A 21,085-nucleotide genomic window follows, 5' to 3' on the forward strand; every position below is an offset into this window, starting at 1 on the left:
AAATTGTTTCGAAGTCCCAGCCTTGTGTAGTGTAATGTATTTGCTGCTACATATACGTCCATAGTACTTTAACTTGGCACCATATGCAAATTAGGCATCGCTAGTGTAACTTCACTTTGCTTGACGAAGTAATGTTAGTGCAACTTCGCTACCTTTCGCCTCCCTGAGCGCAACTTCGGATTTTAGTGAATTATCGGCACCCTGGCGAAACTTCGCCTGGCAAAGTGAGGCGAAGCCAACACTGGCGCAACTTTGAAGGTAAGTAAATTTACCCCTAAGTGTATATACACAGGGGAGGGGGACTTCATAGGTGGCATGCGAGATGAAGGGGGAGGGTGGGCAAAAAATGTTTATTAATAAATGTAAGCCCCTGCCTAAGGCAGCAAACATACAGTCATCTTTTTATTAATAGCAGTAAATCAGGTATAAAAAAAAATAAAAAATACACACTACAGTTATTGGTACATCTTGTGACAGTAGGATCTGTCCAGCCCTACATGATGTAGCAGCAACAACTGGCATATATAGGAGCAGAGAGATGAATGTGTGTGTTTTTGTATCTCTGTGATACTGTCAGTATATAAAGGGATTCAAGAAAGTGCTTCTGCTGAAAATGTTGAGTTCAACTGTGCTTTCGTAGTCGTTTTAAGAAGTGGCTGAGCTGGTTTGGAAGATGTATTGATTTTTAGCACAGTTTTACAATACTCTGACAATATAAACAGTAGCTGATCAACATTCTGCTGAGCTGTCCTTGACATGCATTACAACCTTTATTTATATTCTTTCTGAATAACTTTTTATTTCAGTAGTGATTTTTCTCTCTGTTCAAACTTTATCAAGGTCAGCACGTTGGCTCGGAAGTTAGAACTGCTGCTTTGCAGAACTGGGGTCCTCAGTTTATTCGCAACCAGTGCGCTAATAGGAACATATTCTCTGCGTGTTTGCACACGTTTCATCTCTAGATCTCTAGATTCCACAGTCCAAAAACCACAAGGGCTTCTAATTAAATTGACCCTACTGTATGTTGAGTGAATGTGGTATCCATTATATACTGTAAGCTCCACTGGGACAGGGGCTGATATAAATGGTGAACAATCTATGCAAATAGATGCTATAGCTTTAATTCTTTATGTTAATATAATAATACTAGCAAGAGAAATACATACATTCTTCTTCATAACCAAAGCCCTGCTGTAAAAAAACAAAATATAGACATTACCTGAGCACTGTAGCTGAGATAAAATCTGTGCTCCTTCAAACTGATGACTTGTCATTTTTAAATTGGGTTTGATGCAGCGAATGAAGCTAGATCCCTGTGGGATAGTCAGGAAATCATTTGTTTAAAGAAAAAAATGGTACATCATTTTTATGGCTTTACCAAGCAGAGAACTACGACATCACATTCTAAATGTGACCATGGAATATAATTAACAGTCACTAAATGCAGAGGATGAAAATCGCACACACATACAATGCATTATTCTTCATTTTCCCAACTCATCAGCTCAATATTTTGCTTTCCCTACAGTTCTTTTTATCTCCTGCACTGATAGAGATCTTCAGAACACAGCTGGGATGAAAAAAAAAATCAAAAAAGCTCTGAAGTGAAATGGATTATTATATTGGAAATTGAAAATAGCTGCTCCCATGAATGTAATGTTTATTGATCATCCAGACTTGGCAAATTCTTTACAAAGCTGGCGATAAATGTCCTTGGACAATGCAAAATCATAACCTTTTACAGTACCAATTTCAATATAAATTTAAAGGGCCAGTACCCGCATTTCAATGTTAGTTCAATGAATAGGCTTGTGCTAAATAAACTTTTTGTGTTTTATTATAATAACTACATATAGTTTTCATAGTAAAATTTGAAAATGGGCAGTCCATCGAGAAGCCCTCTGTATAAACCAACCATGCTTTACCCCCAAGCTGGAGCAAGTTTTTAAATAAGGAGGAGCTCAATATACAAAGGTCTGGTCTGGTGCTTTGTTTTGATTGTTCTGGGAAGAACAGAAATAATTTCCCAGATTTTACTACCAATTTCAGATTTTCTGAAAAAATACTTTTCTTTTAAAGAAAAAAAATACTATTATTATATACTATTTTCAAATAACAATAGGGGAAAAGTATGTTCAGCACAAGCCCCATTTGCTTGGAAAAGTGTGTATTATTCCCCTTTAAACACATTATATATGTACTTTATATCAAGAAATGAAGTCTATGAAAATTAGCGTCTGTAGAAGACAAAATGTATATAAAGAGGCTTTAAAAAAAAAAGACCCACTATCCATATTTACACTTTTTGAATGAGTGCTCCAGTTAAATCCATCCATCCATTGTTCAGGGGATTCCCAACAGCAGTAGGGCTGAAGGTTAAATGCGCTTTGTAACAGAGAGCACAAGGAGGCAAAACAGCAGCATTTTCTAGAGGACAGGAACTGATGCATCAAAATTAGTTATTTTGGGCCAACACTCTTGGGTTTTGTGGCTCAACAACTTCTTTTCCAGATATTCCTGCCTTCTGTCTGATTTCCTTTTAGAAGGGAATATCCCTTTGTGGATGAGACTGCAATTTAGTCATAGGGAATTATCTGACATGCGTGGTCTCTCTCTTGGAAGAGAGGACAACGCATGAAGCAGACAGCCCTGTTTTGGGAATACAAGTCCACAAGGACCCCAAAGATGTTCCAGTACCACAATTTCTATCCTCCCCTAAACACTGGCCAGAGAACCTGCAACTTTTTGTCATTAATACTCCTTGTAGCGTAAATTCCTTGTGGAACGAAGTGGATACGAGCTGCCCATTGCATTTTCCTATTTAATATAAGCTTCCCCGTACTGAAGTAAGAAACTTTCTAAATACACCCAATTAAAAAATCTGCATTGTTTCTGAAACAATCAAGTTTATATTCACTATCCCTCTCTCAGCATCTATTTCTCTTCATTCTGTCTTCATGCAGCAGTTGGGTGTCAGATGAATGATCCAATATATCTTATAGGGGAGGGGGGGCTCCCTCTCCTAGCAGATGTATTAGAGCTCACTCAAATAACTGATTCCAGTACAAACAAAATCAAACAAAATAACTGCCTTTTGCACAAATTCTGCAAGTAGAGAGACAGGATTTCTGGTGATTTTAATAGAGTGAGCTCTAATACATCTTCTAGGCAAAAGGAGCTTCTCTATAAGATATATTGGATCTAACTGTCAATGAATATCTGACACCCAATTCCTGAATGAAGACAAAATGAAGAGAAACAGATGCTGAGAGAGGAAATAGAAGATAAACTTGATTATTCCAGAAACACTACAGTTTAATTTCAGAAACGCTAGAAAGTTTCTTACTATAGTATGTGGAAGCTTATACTAAATGTTCATTTTTGCGATAGTTCCCCTTTAAAATACTGGTCTTCACCACACATGCCGTCTACCTTCCTGCATAAACGGTTTTCAATTACTATTAGGGAAAGGTTACCAGAGCAAGCAAAAAAAAGGGACAATTTAGAAAGTCCAGCTAAAACAGTGGCAATTACTGCTTAATTAATTTATATGCAATCAGTTTAAAAAAAAAAACATTGAAGCCTAGAAACGTGCATATATTAGTAGCGACCCTGATTTTTCAGTTCATCTGGTAACCTTACATTTGGACAGTTAAATGCTGCTAAAGGAATCCCTGTGAAAAAGGAAACCTTTGGCAATCCTGGCTGAGGGGAGGCCAGAATGAACTAATTCTTGCAGCTTAATTCAACTTTCAATTTCAACTCCAATTATTTAACTCAATTAAATAAACTATTGCTATTGTTGGAAAGTGGTTTTATCTGCTCACTGAGTTCTGTGATAATAATACATGGCTCATTTCATGCAGCAGCTATGGATTACAATATGTTCTATGCATGACAGCTACAGGGTCCTGGAGGCCGACTAAACCAGAAGAGGAACAATAGTAACCCAGATGTGGCGGAAAATAGTAGTCACAGGTACTGCAGTAAACAACCACAGCCTCCAACATAAAGCAATAGGCAATAACAATGACAACAATTATGTAAAACTTAAAGCAAAATATATACTCACAGTGCTACGTAGTTTTTCCAGCAGCAAATTCAACTGGGTCTGTAAAATAAAATAAGTTCTGTTATAAACAATGGCTGATATATGCACATTAGGTGGCTGGCATGCAATATGGAGCCACATATACATGCATTATACCCAACAGTGCACGTTTCTCATGACATCATGGCTCATGGAATTGCAGTCGTAACATAAAATAATAAAATGCTAGGACACATATATTATGTAACTACTCACTAGCCAAGTGATGAATAGATGTACTTAGAGCTATTTTCTGCAAGGAAAACATACAAATTACTACAGAGAAGAAGGAAAGATATACTTCAGGAAAAATCATGACTTCACCCAATGTTTTTGTATAGGGTATAAACACAATTCTGATATTAAAGTATGACAAAAGTGATTGCTTTAGTCAGACTTGTGAACCTGACGAATACCCCACAATTTACAGAGGAGAGCTTTCGTATCTTACCAACAGCAACCAATTAAATGATCAATGCTTACACTATAGAAACCAAAATACATATGATATTTAAGACTTGTGACATGATCATGATAGAAAGACAGAAAGACAGAAAAACTGAAAGACCCAATAGGTGTAAACAGTTTATTGCATTTGTCTTTTTCTTAACCTGCATGTTTTAAACAAGTGTTTGCTTCAGAGGAACAAATCTCACACTGCAGGAAATGAAGACACCGGTGGCAACCCACACAGATATCCAACATTCTAGTCAGAGATGTTCCAGGAATCAAAAATACCAGATATTTAGGAACGGCTTGCTTGGGATATAATTTCAGTCTCATACATAACTATTGTTTATGTGCATGTATATACTTTTTCCATATTCACTTTCATATCCATGGCACAATGTGTACATTATCCTAAATTTTAGGTACAGTTTTTTCCAGAAATATATCCTGGAAAACTGTGCACTTTTGATCTCATTGCACTTTCACATGTCCAAATTTTAAATAACGCCATTTATGTACAAGGCAGTATAGTATGTGGAGAACTTGCTAAGTGATAGCCTTGTTAATGCTATAAAATATACTTTAGGATACAGTTTATGGATTAGGAGGTGCTCCAGTTTACATGCACACGTCACATTGTGTATATAAGGAGATTCTGTGCTGGCCATGATCAGGTAATGGAATCATTAAATCATGGAACGTGTGGATGCTGTAGCGTTCCTAAAATAAGGCTCTGGGATCACAGATGATGAAAATCAGTATCTTTTAAATGGTATGTAAAGGCAAAAAAATAAAATCCATTTTTTACTTTCTTTAATGAGAAAGAAACCTATCTCCAATATACTTTAATTAAAAAATGCGTACTGTTTTTAGAATAAACCTGACTGTATGCAGTGAAATTCTCCCTTTATTTACTGCTGTGGATAGGAATTGTCAGATGGTCCCTAACTGCTCTGCAGGGAAACAATCATACTTATGAACAGCAGGGGGAGCCCGCGCCTTACTTCCCAGCCATGCAGAACTCAAGCAGCTTTGTTTGTTTCCCTGTTTTGATCATTTATGACGATCCCTAATCAGCCCAGACCACACTGAGCATGTGTGTAGTCTTGGAAAGATATTTAACAAAGTTACATGATGGTGATCCCCTGTGGCCAACTTTGAAAGCATAAATCATTTGTTTGATTAGACTTGTGGTGCAGTAAGCTTTTTACGGGCAATATGTTTTTTTTTCCCTTACCTGACCTTCTGAAGTTCTCAAGACACAACCAATTTAAATAGAAATTTAAAGTGATACTGACACTAAAAAAATAATTTTTAAAATATGAATGTACATTAATAGTTACTTATAGGTCATGCTGATTGACTTTTTCTGAGAGTTTTGTTTTTTAAGTAATTGTTAGTTGAAGTTCCTAAACCTGACTGTCCCATCTCAGCCTCAGTTAAAGTTTCTAATTCTAATGGACTCCTGCTGCACAAATATGGCAGCCTCCTTATAGGCGATCACAGAGTCAGATACTTTAGGTAATGTAAAAGCATTGGGCAAATACTTTATGGCAAAATTATAAGAAGCATGCAAAGTCAATTTTATGGTAGATGTAAAAAAAAAGGTTCAATTTCTGGTGTTAAATTATAAATATACAATTGATGTGCAGAAACAATGACCCATTTCTTTACTTAACATATCTCATACAATACCTTAAACTTGTTGCCCACACTGATGAAGCTAAGTTTTCCTGTCTTCTGCTTCAAGTCTTTGTGGTTATTGGCAGTTTCAAATAACTCTTTGACAAATTTATCCTTGGACTCACATATGAGGGATGCAAGCGACATATGCAACGCATCATTATTTTTCTCCACAAACTGGGTCTGCAAGGAAAAAAAAAGGAGGCAACAATAAGAAAAAGTACAAAAAAAGTTTAGGATCTCTTGCATTACAATTTCTCTCTTGTTCTCAGAGAATCAGAGTGCTGTATCTGCAGGTTATGCCTTTGTCAAGTTTATTTAACCATCTAGCAAACACAGACGCTATTCTAGTAAATTATAGATTGTGCCAACTGCCCAAATTGGAACTAATAGTCCATACTGTATTAGGAACTATACCTCTATTTAGCATATGTGGGTAATTGGAAGGGAGTTTGGAAACCTCTTTCTAGTTCAATCAAGTAGCTCATATACATGTAGCTGAGCCAACTTGTAACTCATGCTTTGAATGATCAACATTCAGTTACCAAGTCACAGACATACTTTTTTGGCAAATATAATAAAAGGTGCAAAGTGTGCGATTGGTCTAATCACCTATAACAAAACTACCCATCAGCTAGTGGTAGTGGCTAATGGTTGCGTGTGTAAAAGCACAACTTCTTATTGGCTGCTGTAGGTTACTGTCCCTGGACATATTTAGTGTATTTTATAAAATATAGTGATTACTGTCAAGTTGAAGAAATTGCAAATAACCTGCCGTTACCTCAACAAATACATGGGGCTATTTATTAACCAAAAATCTAATAGCACGCCACCCCTATTACCATGCATTATATAGTAAAGGAGAAAAGCAAATGTAATGCTGCAGAGAATCACAGAATTTACTGGCAGGGTGGCAGCATAATCCTATTTGTTTGATTCCTCTCAAACCTGCAAGGTATATGGCTCTTGCATAGAACACAAGTAAAACGTCAGCATGAAGTTTAAAAGGATTACCGTTTCATAGCATACAGCTCCTGCAAAATGTCTAATAATAAAGCCTTCATCATCTCTGATATTTCTGTGTACAGTGAGCTTGGACTTTCTGGGAATCTGCAATAAAAATCAAAGCAATACTCAATAATAAACATGTCAAATTCTAATCTTTCTAGATATTGCACATCTGACTTACCCACAAAAAAGTGAGAATATGTCACAGTAACAATTGATAAGTATCACTAGCAACAATAATATAAATGGCATCTCATTCTCATGCAGCACCCACCATTCATGCTATACACAACAAAATAAAAAAAACAATATTCGTTTGAGTGTTTACAATAACATGATTTCTAAATATCGACATCATTCCATGGATGTGTGAATTGTAACCATCCATCACTTGACAGCTACAATTCCCAACATGCTAAGCCAGAATCTGGAAGTTGTAGCTGATCGAATTCTCTTGCAATATATTGAAATATGACCTAGATAGGGAAAGGACTGTGATTGTTTTCCAGATTGCTACATGATACTACTGTAATTCTTCAGAGCACAGTCTGGAGGGTTATATTTTTGCAATTCTGCAATAAGAAAAGAAGCTTTTGTCAGATAAATACGTTTCTTACTGGCCTCTGGAGTAATTCTGACCCCGTGGCTATACAAGAAGAAATGTATGATTTGAAAACTGTGCAAATAAGCATTTTGTGCTGGGTGGTTCAGTGCTTTCATTCCAAGATCTGCCCACCAGATGCCATTTTCCCAATAAGTTTGGCGAAAAGTTTCAACTCACAGTGAGTCGGAAATGGTCCTTGTGTTTCTGATGAACCGCAGAAGTAAAGTGCTGGTCATTTGGCTGAGGGAGCCGGTTTTCTTCATCCAGAATATCCAGGACACCCACTAACTTTGATTCAATCAAATCTACAAAACAAGAAAATGGATGCCACAGAATGTATTCAATACATTAAAAACTAAAAATAAAATGTGCTGCTTTCCCACTCAATGAGCAGATTATAGCTACCTCCAGTTAATTTATTTTCTTTTGAAAAATGTCACTAGAAAGCCTTTGTAGTTCTCAGCCAAGGTGACAATAGCAATGCACAATAAAAAAAGACTGGTAGGTGATTATTTATCTGCAGTATACAATATGAAATGTATAAGAATGTTTTAAGTTGATACCAGCTCTCACTCTAGATAATTATCTTTAGAAGCAGAACTGTTGAGATACCTGGAGGAAATTAAACCCCAGGCATCAATTTTAACCGCAGCAAATGCTATAGTAAAAGCTTTCAAATTAGGAATCATCTCTTGTTATCAAGCCATCAGTGAATATGGACACATGAGAACGGTAATGGAGTGACGAATCACAAAGAGACAGAAAAAAAATGAAACATAACAATCACACCAAATTATCTGCATCCTGCTGCAGAGGTCTGCTTTCCAGCATATAAAACATAAAATATTAACAATACAAACCTATGCAGTCCTGGTTATCCACATAGTGCACTTCATTGACCCCTAGGCCTTCCTTCTGATAAAGCTCTTGTTCCTAGAAATAAATATAACATTTAAGTTACATACAAAAGTGAATATTCAAGGAAAAAATCATTACAAGGTTGCACTATAATAAATTACAAAACGGAATGAAAAGTGTAAAAAAAATACAGAACATAGATGGGGTTACAGGATGATCAAGTATGTTGTAGCAGAAAGTGCTGTTAGGGCAGACAGAGGGTTGTTTCTTATGAGAACACAACCATCACATTGACTCCTTATCCAGGTGCCAAAATCCCTCTGCGTCCAACCATGCTTTGTACATGAAAGCACAAAGCAAGAAAGAAGAGTAGAAACCCTGTAGAAAATATTGTGCTTTATAGATAAGATGTACGTACTGAAAAGGTCTAGGCAAACTGACCCCTAATCTAGAGAAAGAGTTTTATAATCTCTGGATAATTAGAATGGTAGACACTCTCTCTCCTTTTATAAAACCAGTTATTTATACTTGGCATGTTGCCATAGGTAATACGCAGCCAGCATTCAGAAATGTGCAAAGGCTTTCACTTCTATGAGTGATGGAGAAACACATTTACTGTCCTTACATAAACAGAATGTATACTTAACACAATAGCTTTCCGTCTCATTAAATCCCTTTCTGCAATATTTTCATCTTTAAATATCTGTACTTTTTTGTCTTTAAATGATCCCTAGGCAAGTCACAGGGAGCAGGGGGAAAACTGTAACTTGAAATATGTTATATCAGAAGAGAGAACATGTGTTTAATATTGAAAGGATTGAATGTCACCTTTAACACTATTAGATTTAAAGCAAAGTACGCTTAATCTAGTAATTTCTGCTCAAATTTAACCAATGTCGACTCACAGCTCACAAAGTTCTATGCCATATAGAAATGTTCCAATGTGTTTGCCATATTATAACTAAAAATATCGACGGAGAATACAAACTACTGAACAAACCATTTAGTTTACATGTTTCAAGCAATGCAATTTGGTGGTTCTTCTGATATGGTTAGGTGCAAGTCTGTGAAAAAGTGTGCACTTAAAGGAGAAGGAAAGGTTAAAACTAAGTAAGCCTTATCAGAAAGGTCCATCTAAATATACCAGTAAACCCCCAAAGTAATGTTGCTCTGAGTCCTCTGTCAAAAGAAACACAGTATTTCTGTCCTTCTATTGTGTACACATGGGCTTCTGTATCAGACTTCCTGCCTTCAGCTTAAACCTCATTGCCCTGGGCAAGAGCATGCTCAGTTTGCTCCTCTCCCCCCACCCCTCCCTTCTCTACTGTAATCTGAGCCCAGAGCAGGGAGAGACTCAGGCAGGAAGTGATGTCACACCACATTAATACTGCAGCTCCTATTCTAAACAAACAGAGAGTTTCTAGAGCTTTTTACTCAGGTATGGTAAAATAATTTACAGAATAAATATAGCATTCTAGCTTGTACTATTGCAGCTAATCTATTGGCAATAAAATGCCTCCGTAGCTTTCCTTCTCCTTTAAAACATATCACGCACTTGCAGCCTCCATTAAGGAAGGTCTTGCCCTTGTTTGTTATAAATGATTGTAAAGTACAGTGCAAATTGCTGGCCCCTATATAAATGAATTTTGATTATGACAGAGAGGAGAAGGTTATATTGACTAAGGAAGAGTATGTAAAAAAAGGGCAGAGAAAAGATCATAAATATATACGAGCAACATGAAAAGGAAGCATAAAAGCAGTATGGTGCTGTACTGGAGCAATGAGTTAAGATATGGTTTGGGCTGTGCAAACCACACCTTGAGTATCATATACCTCTGGGAATCATGGGATTTAAAACGTGACAAAGTTTAATAATTACAATTCTGGACAGGATACAAACCTACCTTTCATGTCTGTGGACATGAAATAGGCCGAATGTGCAAATAATGCATTAGAGGAGAATGTTTTTGTATGCCAAATAGACTATTTTTTGTAGTGTAATGTAGTTGCTGCAGCATATACGTCCATTATATTTTAACTTCACACCGTATGCAAATTAGGCATCGCTAGCGTAACTTTGCTTTGCCTGACGAAGTAACGGTAGTGCAACTTCGCTACCGTTCGCCTCCCAGATCGCAACTCCGCATTTTTGTGAATTTGCGTAGCGCTGGCGAAACTACGTCTGGCGAAGTGCGGTGAAGCTGTCGCTCGCACAACTTCGGATCTTAGTGAATTTGCCCCATAGAGGCCTCACATTGTGCCCACTATAAAAGGATGTACTGCTAGAGTCCAAATAATTGTCTAAGAAGACAGGGGGGAGATGGTTAGGATTTGTGATGTATTTAATATATTTTTATATTGTGATTTGTGATGTATTTTACCAGCAAACTTATGACTTAAACTTGTATCAATTAAATGGAGCTGTGAGCTGTGACAACACAATATGGGAGAAAGTGCAGCCATGAAGCAACCATATATTTCATTTCTCTGTTAAAGGGGAACTCCATCTTCCAACCAAAATTTGATAAAGAGGCCCACGTAACACAGAAACCCATAATATACCTGTAGTGTTTCGTAACAGCACTTCTAAAGACATGTTTATTATGCCTTGTTCATGTATATTGCAAAGTTGCTTGAAATTATGTTTACTTTTAAAAAAGCTTAAGTTATGTTTCTGTGGAGTCCCCTTTAATTTGAATGTTTAATAATTTAATAGCAGCACAGCAGAAACCCTCTTATTTATATATTAGCAATGTATTATTTTACCAGAGGCGTTTAATCCTTAAAGTGGAAAGTAGAAAGCATTTATCGTGCAATTTTGCCACCAGGTGTTCCTATCAGTAATAAAATCCACAGAAGTTTGAAAACTCTCAAAATCCCATTCTCTCTGCTCGGCCATTTCAATAATTTAAGTAAAAATGTTGGCCCTTAGCTAAATGTTCACCAAACAGCTTGTTTTCATTTCTATTGAGCCGATGGTTTCTGTTAAAGTATGTCTGTGTTTGCCAATGAGCTTCAAGGCATAATGTGAAATAACTACTAATTTCTAGGTAACAGACAAGGTACAGGCACAGATCCCATGTAGCACAGCAGACGCAGAGACTGACTTAAGGTCCCCATAGACGCAAAGATTTCTCTTGTCGAACGACCGATTTTAGCGAAGTCAGACCAATCCTTTGAAATTATTGTGCGGTTAGTGGGATTCAAACGATCGAACATCTTTCAGCCAACATCTGTCAGGAAATTGGTTGGCCAGGTTAAAAAATCTTTGATAACCTGGCCAACCAATGATGATGGTTAAAAGATCTGATGATCAGATCTTTTAAAAATCTCAAAATCTATGGCCAGCTTTAAATGGTTTGCTACCAACCACAGAATAAAAGAAAGGATGAGGCTATTAACAGCACAATACTGGAAATCTCTTGTGAGCTCTGAGTGCAATTTAACTCATGTACGTCAACATCTTTGTATTTGAAATACTGTACTTGTACCTCTTTTCACATTTATGTATATTATAAAAAGGGTAAAGAGCAGTCACAGAGAACCCATGATTCCCTTTGATTCTGAAAAATGCAATACATTCCTGTAGCAGATGAAGGACATGCTGAAATTGATAGATATACAATATGGAAACATTCCTGTATATGTCACAAATCAAATTAACTTCTTGGCTCATGCCTTTCAGGGGCTTCTTTCAGGAACCCGGCACATTTTGCTGATTTGATGTATTGTACACCATGCTGGCACAGCACAAGTAAACTTTAAAACTAAGAATGATTTCCTTTAAAGTCTTTGCGTGCCCATACTGTTTATATTAACATGGAGACCATGACTCTATTTACTTTATGCTTCCCTGGTTAAAAAGCCCAGCACAAGTTTAAGGGTGCCAGCTCGGATTTTACTTTGCTTTCAACTTTGATAATATCTGTATTGTCTGGCAAGTAATAGGTTCATGTGATGATATAGAAATAGATATAGTCACAATGGTCTCATGGGTGTGTCCTGGAAGGGTTGGAATGAGAGTCATACAATCTTTATAGCGTTGATGACAGAATGTTGACTAAGGAGGGGAATGTACTGTAATAAAACCATGTGTACAGTAACCCACAACTTTTTCCTGTTAGTTAGAGCTGCAGTATTGTTGGTCAGGTGATCTCCGAGGGAGCACACAGACCATTAGTATAAAAGATGTAAAAGGATAATATTTACTGCTATATATATTGACGTTCGGTAAGCTTCTTTAATAGGCCAGATTATATGATATAAACTATTTGCTGGTTAAGTATTCATTCTGGTGGTATAGCATTTCATTTAACCAGGTGACCAGTAAACACCACCTTTTATTACATAAGCCCATAAATAAATGTCACAGTTTCCTAGAGGCATAAGTGTTATTTTGGTAACTATCATTACCCCTTGGTAACATTTACATTCATATGAAAAAGTTTGGGAACCCCTCTCAGCCTGAATAATAAATGAATCCACTTTCAACAAAACAGATAACAGTGGTATGTCTTTCATTTCACAGGAACATCGGAGTACTGGGGTGTTTTCTGAGCAAAGATTTTTAGTGAGGCAGTATTCAGTTGTATGAAATGAAATCAATTTTTTAAACTGGCTGTGCAAAAATTGGGGTACCCTTGTAGTTTTGCTCATTTGAATGCATGTAACTGCTCAATACCAATTACTGGCAACACCAAATTGGTTGGATTAGCTTGTTAAGCCTTGAACTTCAAACGATCTGAAAACAAAGATTGTTCAGTATCATGGTTTAGGGGAAGGCTACAAAAAGCTATCTCAGAGGTTTAAACTGTCAGTTTCAACTGTAATAAATGGAATCAGAAAATGGAAGGCCAAAGGCATAGTTGCTGTAAAAACCAGGTCTGGCAGGCCACGAAAAATACAGGAGCTGCATATGCCGAGGATGGTTACAGACAACTCAAGGATCACCTCCAAAGACCTGCAAGAACATCTTGCTGCAGATGGTGTATCTGTATATCATTCTACAATTCAGCACAATTTGGACAAAGAACATCTGTATGGCAGGGTGATGAGAAAGAAGCCCTTTCTGCACTCACGCCACAAACAGAGTCGCTTGTTGTATGCAAAAGCTCATTTAGACAAGTCACAGTAATTTTGGAACAAAGTGCTTTGGACTGATGAGATAAAAATGTAGTTATTTGGTCATAAGAAAAAACTCTTTGCATGGCGGAAGAAGAACACTGCATTCCAAGAAAAACACCTGCTACCTACTGTCAAATTTGGTGGAGGTTCCATCATGCTGTGGGGCTGTGTGGCTAGTTCACGGACTGGGGCCTTTGTTAAAGTCTAAAGTCGGATGAATTCAACCCAATATCAACAAATTCTTCAGGATAATGTTCAAGCATCAGTCACCAACTTGAAGTTGCACAGGGGTTGGGTATTCCAACAAGACAATGACCCTAAACACACTTCAAAATCTACAAAATACATTTATGCAGAGGGAGAAGTACAATATTCTGCAATGGCCGTCACAGTCCCCCGACTTGAATATCATGGAAAATCTATGGGATGATTTGAAGCAGGCAGGCAGACATCAAATTTAACTGAACTGGAGAGATTTTATATGGACGCATGGTCAAAAATACTGCCATCCAGAATCCAGACACTCATCAAAGGCTATAGGAGGCGCCTAGAGGCTGTAACATTTGCAAAAGGAGGCTCAACTAAGTATTGATGTAATATCTCTGTTGGGGTGCCCAAATTTATGCACCTGTCTAATTTTGTTATAATGCATATTGCATATTTTCTGTTAATCCAATAAACTTAATGTCACTGCTAAAATACTACTGTTTTCATAAGGCATGTTATACAGTATATTATAAGGGAGTTGCTACTCCAAACTCTAAAGAATTAAGAGGGGTTCCCAAAACTTTTCAGATGACTGTACAGACACTTGATAAAATGACCCTTGGATCTGCAGTTTTTCACACACACACTAGCCTATGTTTTAAAACCTATATAAATAGATGGGCAATACAATCAAGCAAAGGTAGCAAGATGGCTTTTGAATAAGTGTACTAATGAATTGCTAGACATGAATGCATACAGAATCAGAAAGTATAGCTGTATATTACAGCTTTTCCTTTCTTTGGCATTAACACATTTCTAACAAAAACTAAAGAGCAAAGCTTATTGTTGACATAAGTTGGCTGAGCAAGATGCTATGCTGTTGTTTAATGGAATATTGTCAGTTTCCCAGCAGCCCCCAGTCATGTGACTTTTGCTCTGACAAACTTTAGTCACTCTTTACTGCAAGTTGGAGTGATATCCCCCCTCCCTTTCTCCCCCAGCAGCCTAACAACAGAACAATGGGAAGGTAAACAGATAGCAGCCCTCTAACACAAGATAACAGCTGCCTGGTAGATCTGAGAACAGCACTCAATAGTAAAATCCCAAGTTCCACTGTGACACATCCAGTTATATTGAGTAGGAGAAACAACAGCCTGCCAGAAGGCAGTTCCATCCTAAAGTGCTGGCTCTTTTTGAAAGCACATGACCAGGCAAAATGACCTACACATCAATATTACAAATAAAAAATACACTTGCTGGTTCAGTAATTACATTTTAAATTGTAGAGTGAATGATTTGCAGTGTAAACAGTGTAATTCATCATAACAAGAACCTCTTTAAGAAATGCTGACAAATCAATGCTGTTTAATAATTATAATTTTGGCACTACTAGCATCAATTTAATTTTTAATAGTACTTTTCCACTTCACACATAATCAGATTTATATAATTTTGGACTTTAATAGAACATAAGACAGGCAGGAACCTGCAAAGTGATGCTTCTAAAAAATATCTAATAATAAATCTAATAAAAGAGCTAAAAAGTTGGCATCTGTCATATATCTTGTTAATTGTTTTATGCAAAGTCCTCAAGGCCCTGAAGACAGACCTAGTGCTTTTGTTTGACAGGTAACATTTCAACGTTTTCCTACCTCTTTCAGGATCCTTTCATTAAAGAACTGTTGCAGCTTCTCATTACAGTAATTAATGCAAAACTGTTCAAAACTGTTGTGTTCGAAGTATTCTGAAAGGGGGAAAGTGCAGTAAGTAAGTTCAATACAGAAATCAATCATTTTCAGCACAAACTAAATTATAGTTAGTGAACTCTAGTAACCACCACATCAGGAAAATTTTTATTTGGCATTAAAGAAATGGTAGTTGGACAAAATGATTTCTGTAGGTAGTACCTATGCCAGTGGCACATATCATTATTAAAAAATTATTTTTCATGAGATAAACAATGAGATTTTTTTTTCATTGAATTGCATCTCAAATCGAATACCATTCATGAGTTTTCACGTGATAACCCTTTTTCTCACTGAATTGCATTTGGCCCAATGTTTTAGTTATTTCTCATCTTTAAGACACTGAGTTGCAACCAAGCAAAGCAATATCCAGGATGAAAAAAATGTTGCAGTGATTACTTCTATAACCAGTTACAAAGGACAGGAATACTTACCAAACCCAGCAATGTCTAAAACCCCAATGAAGAAGGACGACCTTTCAAAGGGAAAGCACTGATTGACTCTGTTTACCACATGATCAAACAGGTGGCTATAGATGGCTTTTGCAAGGGCATCTCGAGCATTTTCTGCCTGTTGGACTTTCAGGGGGACCCTAAAAAAATAGAAAATAGGATTACTAAAGTCTTTAAAACAACAGTCCAGAGGTATCCATGGCTTTCATAACTTGTATTAAGCCAGTTCCTGGACATATAGTCTAGAGCAGACATTGCAACCATTCATTCATGTATTTACTTTAGGTATTTTCTACTATATTACAATATAATACGATTACAATTACTAAGGTTATTGTAAACCCATGCACAGCTGTATTGCCGGAAATTTGTCCATTTCAGGAATATTTAAACCTGTACATGTGTACCATGACAGTATTCACTGTTATAATTTCACGCTACAATAAAATTAACAGACATGGGTGATGCCATTTATCTGTCTAAAAGGATTCAGACAGGACAGGAGGGTACAGCAGAGGCAGAGCAGAATAAAAGGAGACAGCCCTTGAATAAAAAGAAATATAAGTCACTGTATAGCTATATCTGTATATAAACCTTCCACATACAGAATGTCAATACTTACATAAATTTAGGGGCGAATGATTAAATCCTTCGAATTGAACGATTCAAAGGATTTCAATCCAACGATCGGAGGATTATCCTTCGACCTTCCCCATAGGCTAACATTGGGTTCGGTAGCTTTTAGGTGGCGAACTAGGGGGTCGAAGTTTTTTCTTAAAGAGACAGTACTTCGACTATCGAATGGTCGAATAGTCGAACGATTTTTAGTTCGAATCATTCGAATCGAAGTCGTGGTCGAAGTAGCCCATTCGATGGTCGAAGAAGCCAAAAAAACACTTTGAAATTCGAAGTTTTTTTTACTTCGAATCCTTCACTCGAAGTTAATGAATTGGCCCCTTAATCGTAAACCATTACATTCATTGGTGATCTTTTACCTGAATTGCATGTCATACTGATTAATTGTGAATGAATAAATCAATATACATCATATCTTTGAGTTAAACAATGACAACTAGAACTTGCAAGGCTGAATACATTGCCCAAGTAATGTCTGCAAGCATTAAACCAATTTAGCCATTATAAGGTGAAAACACTGACTGAGATTTTACAGGGGTAATTTCACGTCGCAAAGCCCACATTTTCAAATACAAATGATTTTTCAAGACAAATAATTTTTATTACCCTATAAAGGGGACTTTCTTTTGGATTTGCCGTTGTTCTTTTTCTTATCCACATATTTGCTAATTCTTAAATAATATCAACTTTTATAAGCTATAGGCAAAATCGCTGCAATCATCGGCTGACCCAGGAAAAAGTGGTACAGATATAGGATCTGTTATCCAGAAACCCGTTATCCAGAAACCCGTTATCCAGAAAAATCCAAATTATGGAAAAGCCATCTCCCATAGACTCCATCGTAATAAAATAACCCAAATTTTGAAATATTATTTTTTTCTCTGTAATAACAAAAAAAGTACCTTTTACTTCAGATCCAAACTAAGATATAATTAATCCTTATTGGAAACAAAACCATCTTATTGGGTTTATTTTATGTTTACATTATTTTCTAGTAGACCTAGTAAACCTAAAGTATGATCTAAATCATCCAAATTACAGAAAGAACTGTTACCTGGAAAACCCCATGTCCCGAATATTTTGGATAACAGTTCCCAATACCTGTACAAGAGACTTTTCTTTATTTACAGAAAACTGAAAGCAAAGATACAATCCCCAACTTTCTTTACAAGGTTACATCATGATGAAGCATAGTGTATTAAGTAAACGTACACACACACGCACACACTGAATTATTTAGCAAAGGACTATCTAGTTGACGCAATTTGTCACACTGGAAAAAGAAAAATTGGGGCCACACATGAAAAACACTTTTGATTTGTAAAATTAAAGAAAATACACAGAAAAGAACTACAATTCCAGTTGGATAACCAGATGGAGCTATACATTGGAATATTGGACACCTGGATATTAAACAGACTTATTATTATATTATTATTACTAACTGGGCAATGGGCAGAGTCCCCCATCCTCCTTACTCCATAGGTCACCACATTGTTACAACCTGGCATGGTAAGCCTGTTCCTAACAAGACAACAGACTGAGGTGGTTAATGTGTCTGGACTTAGAGAGCACAACACATTATTTCACTCTTGTTTTCTATGTATTTCCATACATTTATTTCTTATTTTTCCCTTTTCTTCCTTTTCTCTCTCCTTTAAGCTGGGCCACATTCATATCCATCCTGGGCCGCAGGTTGGACAGCCCTGCTTTATATGTGCACCACAAGAGTAACAGTGTGGCTGAAGAAAATACTACTTACATAAAAAATATACCTACAATTGGAAGCTTTATTAAACAATTCCTGTGATAAATAAACAATAAATTGTGTGTGTGAAACCAGTGACCCATAAAATGATTTGTTTAAAAGAATTATCCACTATTATTTTTTTGTACTTGGTGTAAGTGCCTTCAGATATAGCTGTATCTCTACAGATAAAGTACAAATGCCATATATCAAGAACTGTAGGACATAGCACTCTTGATGAATGCCCATTTATTTTGGGCTTCAAAATATATAAAACATTGCTTTGAATAATTCATAAGTAAGGACTAAACAACAGCATGTCAGATGTGTATAAAAAAATACTGCAGAAATGAAGAATGCTGTAAAAAACGGTAGGCTATAAAAGACCAATAAGAAACGTTTAGCTCTTGTATCAGTAAATAACCCATATATAGCCTCAAACTGCCCATAAATTTGGCAGTAGTCTTCAGCAACAGCGTTATGATATTATGTTATAAAAGTCACAGAGTTTGTACCAGGTCCAATAACTCACAGCACTAGTGATGGGCGAATTTATTCGCCAGGCGCGAATTCTCTGCGAATTTGTGCGATTCACAGCTGGCAAATAAATTCGCGAAACGGGCACAAAAATTTGCTGCAGAAAATTCGGCGGCGTCAAAACAAAATGGATTCCGGCTTCAAAAAACAGACGCTGGCGTCAAAAACGAGACGCAGGTGCCGTTTTGCCCATCACTACACAGCACCCAATAACAAAATTGCTGCTAGCTGATGGGTGGTTGCTAGGGGTTACAACTGGACATGTTTTAATAATCGTCTCAGGGGGTTATTTATTAAAGGAGAATTTCGAAGTTATGTGAATATTTTTTTAACTCTAATAAATTCGAATGTACTCACTCGAGTGGGAGGTTATTTAAGAAAAACACGAACGTCTAACATTCGATCGAATAGGAACGACCAGAATATTTGAATCAAATTGGAATTGAGTTTTCCTCCAAAAAAAAAAACCTTGAATGTCAGGAAGGCTATTAACATCTTTAAATGGTTCAACGGACCTCTGCCATTGACTTCTACATGAATTCAGCAGGTTTTAGGTGGCGAATTTTAAGTATCGAATTAGAACTGTTTCCGGGATTGAGATGATAAATCTCACATTCAAATTCAAACTTGAGTTGGTGGTTTTTAAACTGTGAGTTTTGACCAAAAATTGTTGTTAATATTAATATTGTTAATATTTGTTTTACAAACAAATATGGGGGTAATGTAATAAAAAGTGCCAAGTGGTCTAATAAGCCATGGCAACCAATCTGCAGGGAGCGTTTATGGTCACCAGTTTGAAAAAAGACTTTAGATTATTCGCTATCAGTTACTAGTCCTGCCTGGCTCTGAACCTTGTTCTGTCTTGATCTGCCTTACCTTCGACTTCCAGTTCTGTTCCAGTCCTGCTTTAAACCTTGATCTTTCCTTGCTTTAACCTTGCCTTGACCATGCCCGGCTCAGCTTTCCATGCTATTTTGAATCTTGCTTTGCTCCTCATTTCAAACCTGATCTTGCCTTAACCCAAAAACGGAACTAGAGGGGGGCAGGCCCTGGTGCAGGACGTGCAGCCGGGCCCCCCGTCCCCCTCCGTACACCCGAAACTGGCCGGGAAACATGCGGCGGGCGGACTGCCGGGGGGCCCTGTGGGGGTGCGGGCCCTGGCCCGCTCGCACCCCCTGCTCCCCCGGTAGTTCCGCCCCTGCCTTAACCTTATTCTGCCTTGACCTTGACCTGACCTTGCCTTTCTGGTTCCTGCTTCCTGTTCTGTTCTGACCTGTACCCTGTCTATATCTTCCCGCGTCTTGCTCTGCATCTTGCCCTGCCTTTTCCAGTCCTCTCCTGCTATCCACTCCAGTGCTATCTGTTCCAGTCCTCTCCTGCTATCTGCTCCAGTCCTCTACTGCTATGCGATCCAGTCCTCTCCTGCTATGCGCTCCAGTCCTCTCGCTATCCAGTCTTTTCCTGCTATCCGCTCCAGTCTCCTCCCGCTATCCAGTCCTCCAGTTCCCAATATCAAGTCTACTTCCAAGCTACACCTGCACCGTCCTGTCCTATGCTTCTAGTCTGCTCCTGTCTCCTGATCTGATCTATGCCCGCACTGTCCTGTCCCATCCAGTCTGTTCCTGTCCTGACCTTTGCCCTCTCTTCATCCTGTCTAGTCCAGTCCTGACCTTCGTCCTCTTCATCCTGTCTAGTACAGTCCTGATCTTCTCCCTCTCCATCCTGTTTCGCTCTGCACCTGTACCAGTCTGACTCAATGCCCTCTTCAACCTGTTCAGGTCTTCCCTTTACGTACATACAGCTCCTGCCTCAAGCACCACTTGAACTAAGGGACTTTCCTATTCACAGTGGATTGTCTAATTGTAGTTTAGAACTTTGATTCATCATTTATTGTTGTATGATTGTGGTATCCATTGCAACATCACATATCGATCAGACAGATAC

At 37.5% G+C, this 21,085-nt stretch overlaps 1 protein-coding gene across 10 annotated transcripts in view; it reads right to left on the bottom strand.

Moving 5' to 3' along the window:
* myo6.S (myosin VI S homeolog) overlaps positions 1-21,085 on the bottom strand; it is a 146,310-nt gene that overhangs the window by 55,792 nt on the left and 69,433 nt on the right. For all 10 annotated transcript variants that reach the window (XM_018265481.2, XM_041564666.1, XM_018265488.2 and 7 more), the window contains exons 13-20: positions 16,204-16,361; positions 15,677-15,768; positions 8,696-8,768; positions 8,013-8,140; positions 7,238-7,333; positions 6,236-6,406; positions 4,073-4,111; positions 1,220-1,313 (exon numbers count right to left, since the gene is read on the bottom strand). In XM_018265481.2, the coding sequence (XP_018120970.1) occupies positions 1,220-1,313; positions 4,073-4,111; positions 6,236-6,406; positions 7,238-7,333; positions 8,013-8,140; positions 8,696-8,768; positions 15,677-15,768; positions 16,204-16,361 (851 nt within the window). The remainder of the gene's footprint in view (positions 1-1,219; positions 1,314-4,072; positions 4,112-6,235; positions 6,407-7,237; positions 7,334-8,012; positions 8,141-8,695; positions 8,769-15,676; positions 15,769-16,203; positions 16,362-21,085) is intronic.

This window comes from Xenopus laevis, chromosome 5S, assembly GCF_017654675.1.
Source record: "Xenopus laevis strain J_2021 chromosome 5S, Xenopus_laevis_v10.1, whole genome shotgun sequence".
NCBI lineage: Eukaryota > Metazoa > Chordata > Amphibia > Anura > Pipidae > Xenopus > Xenopus laevis.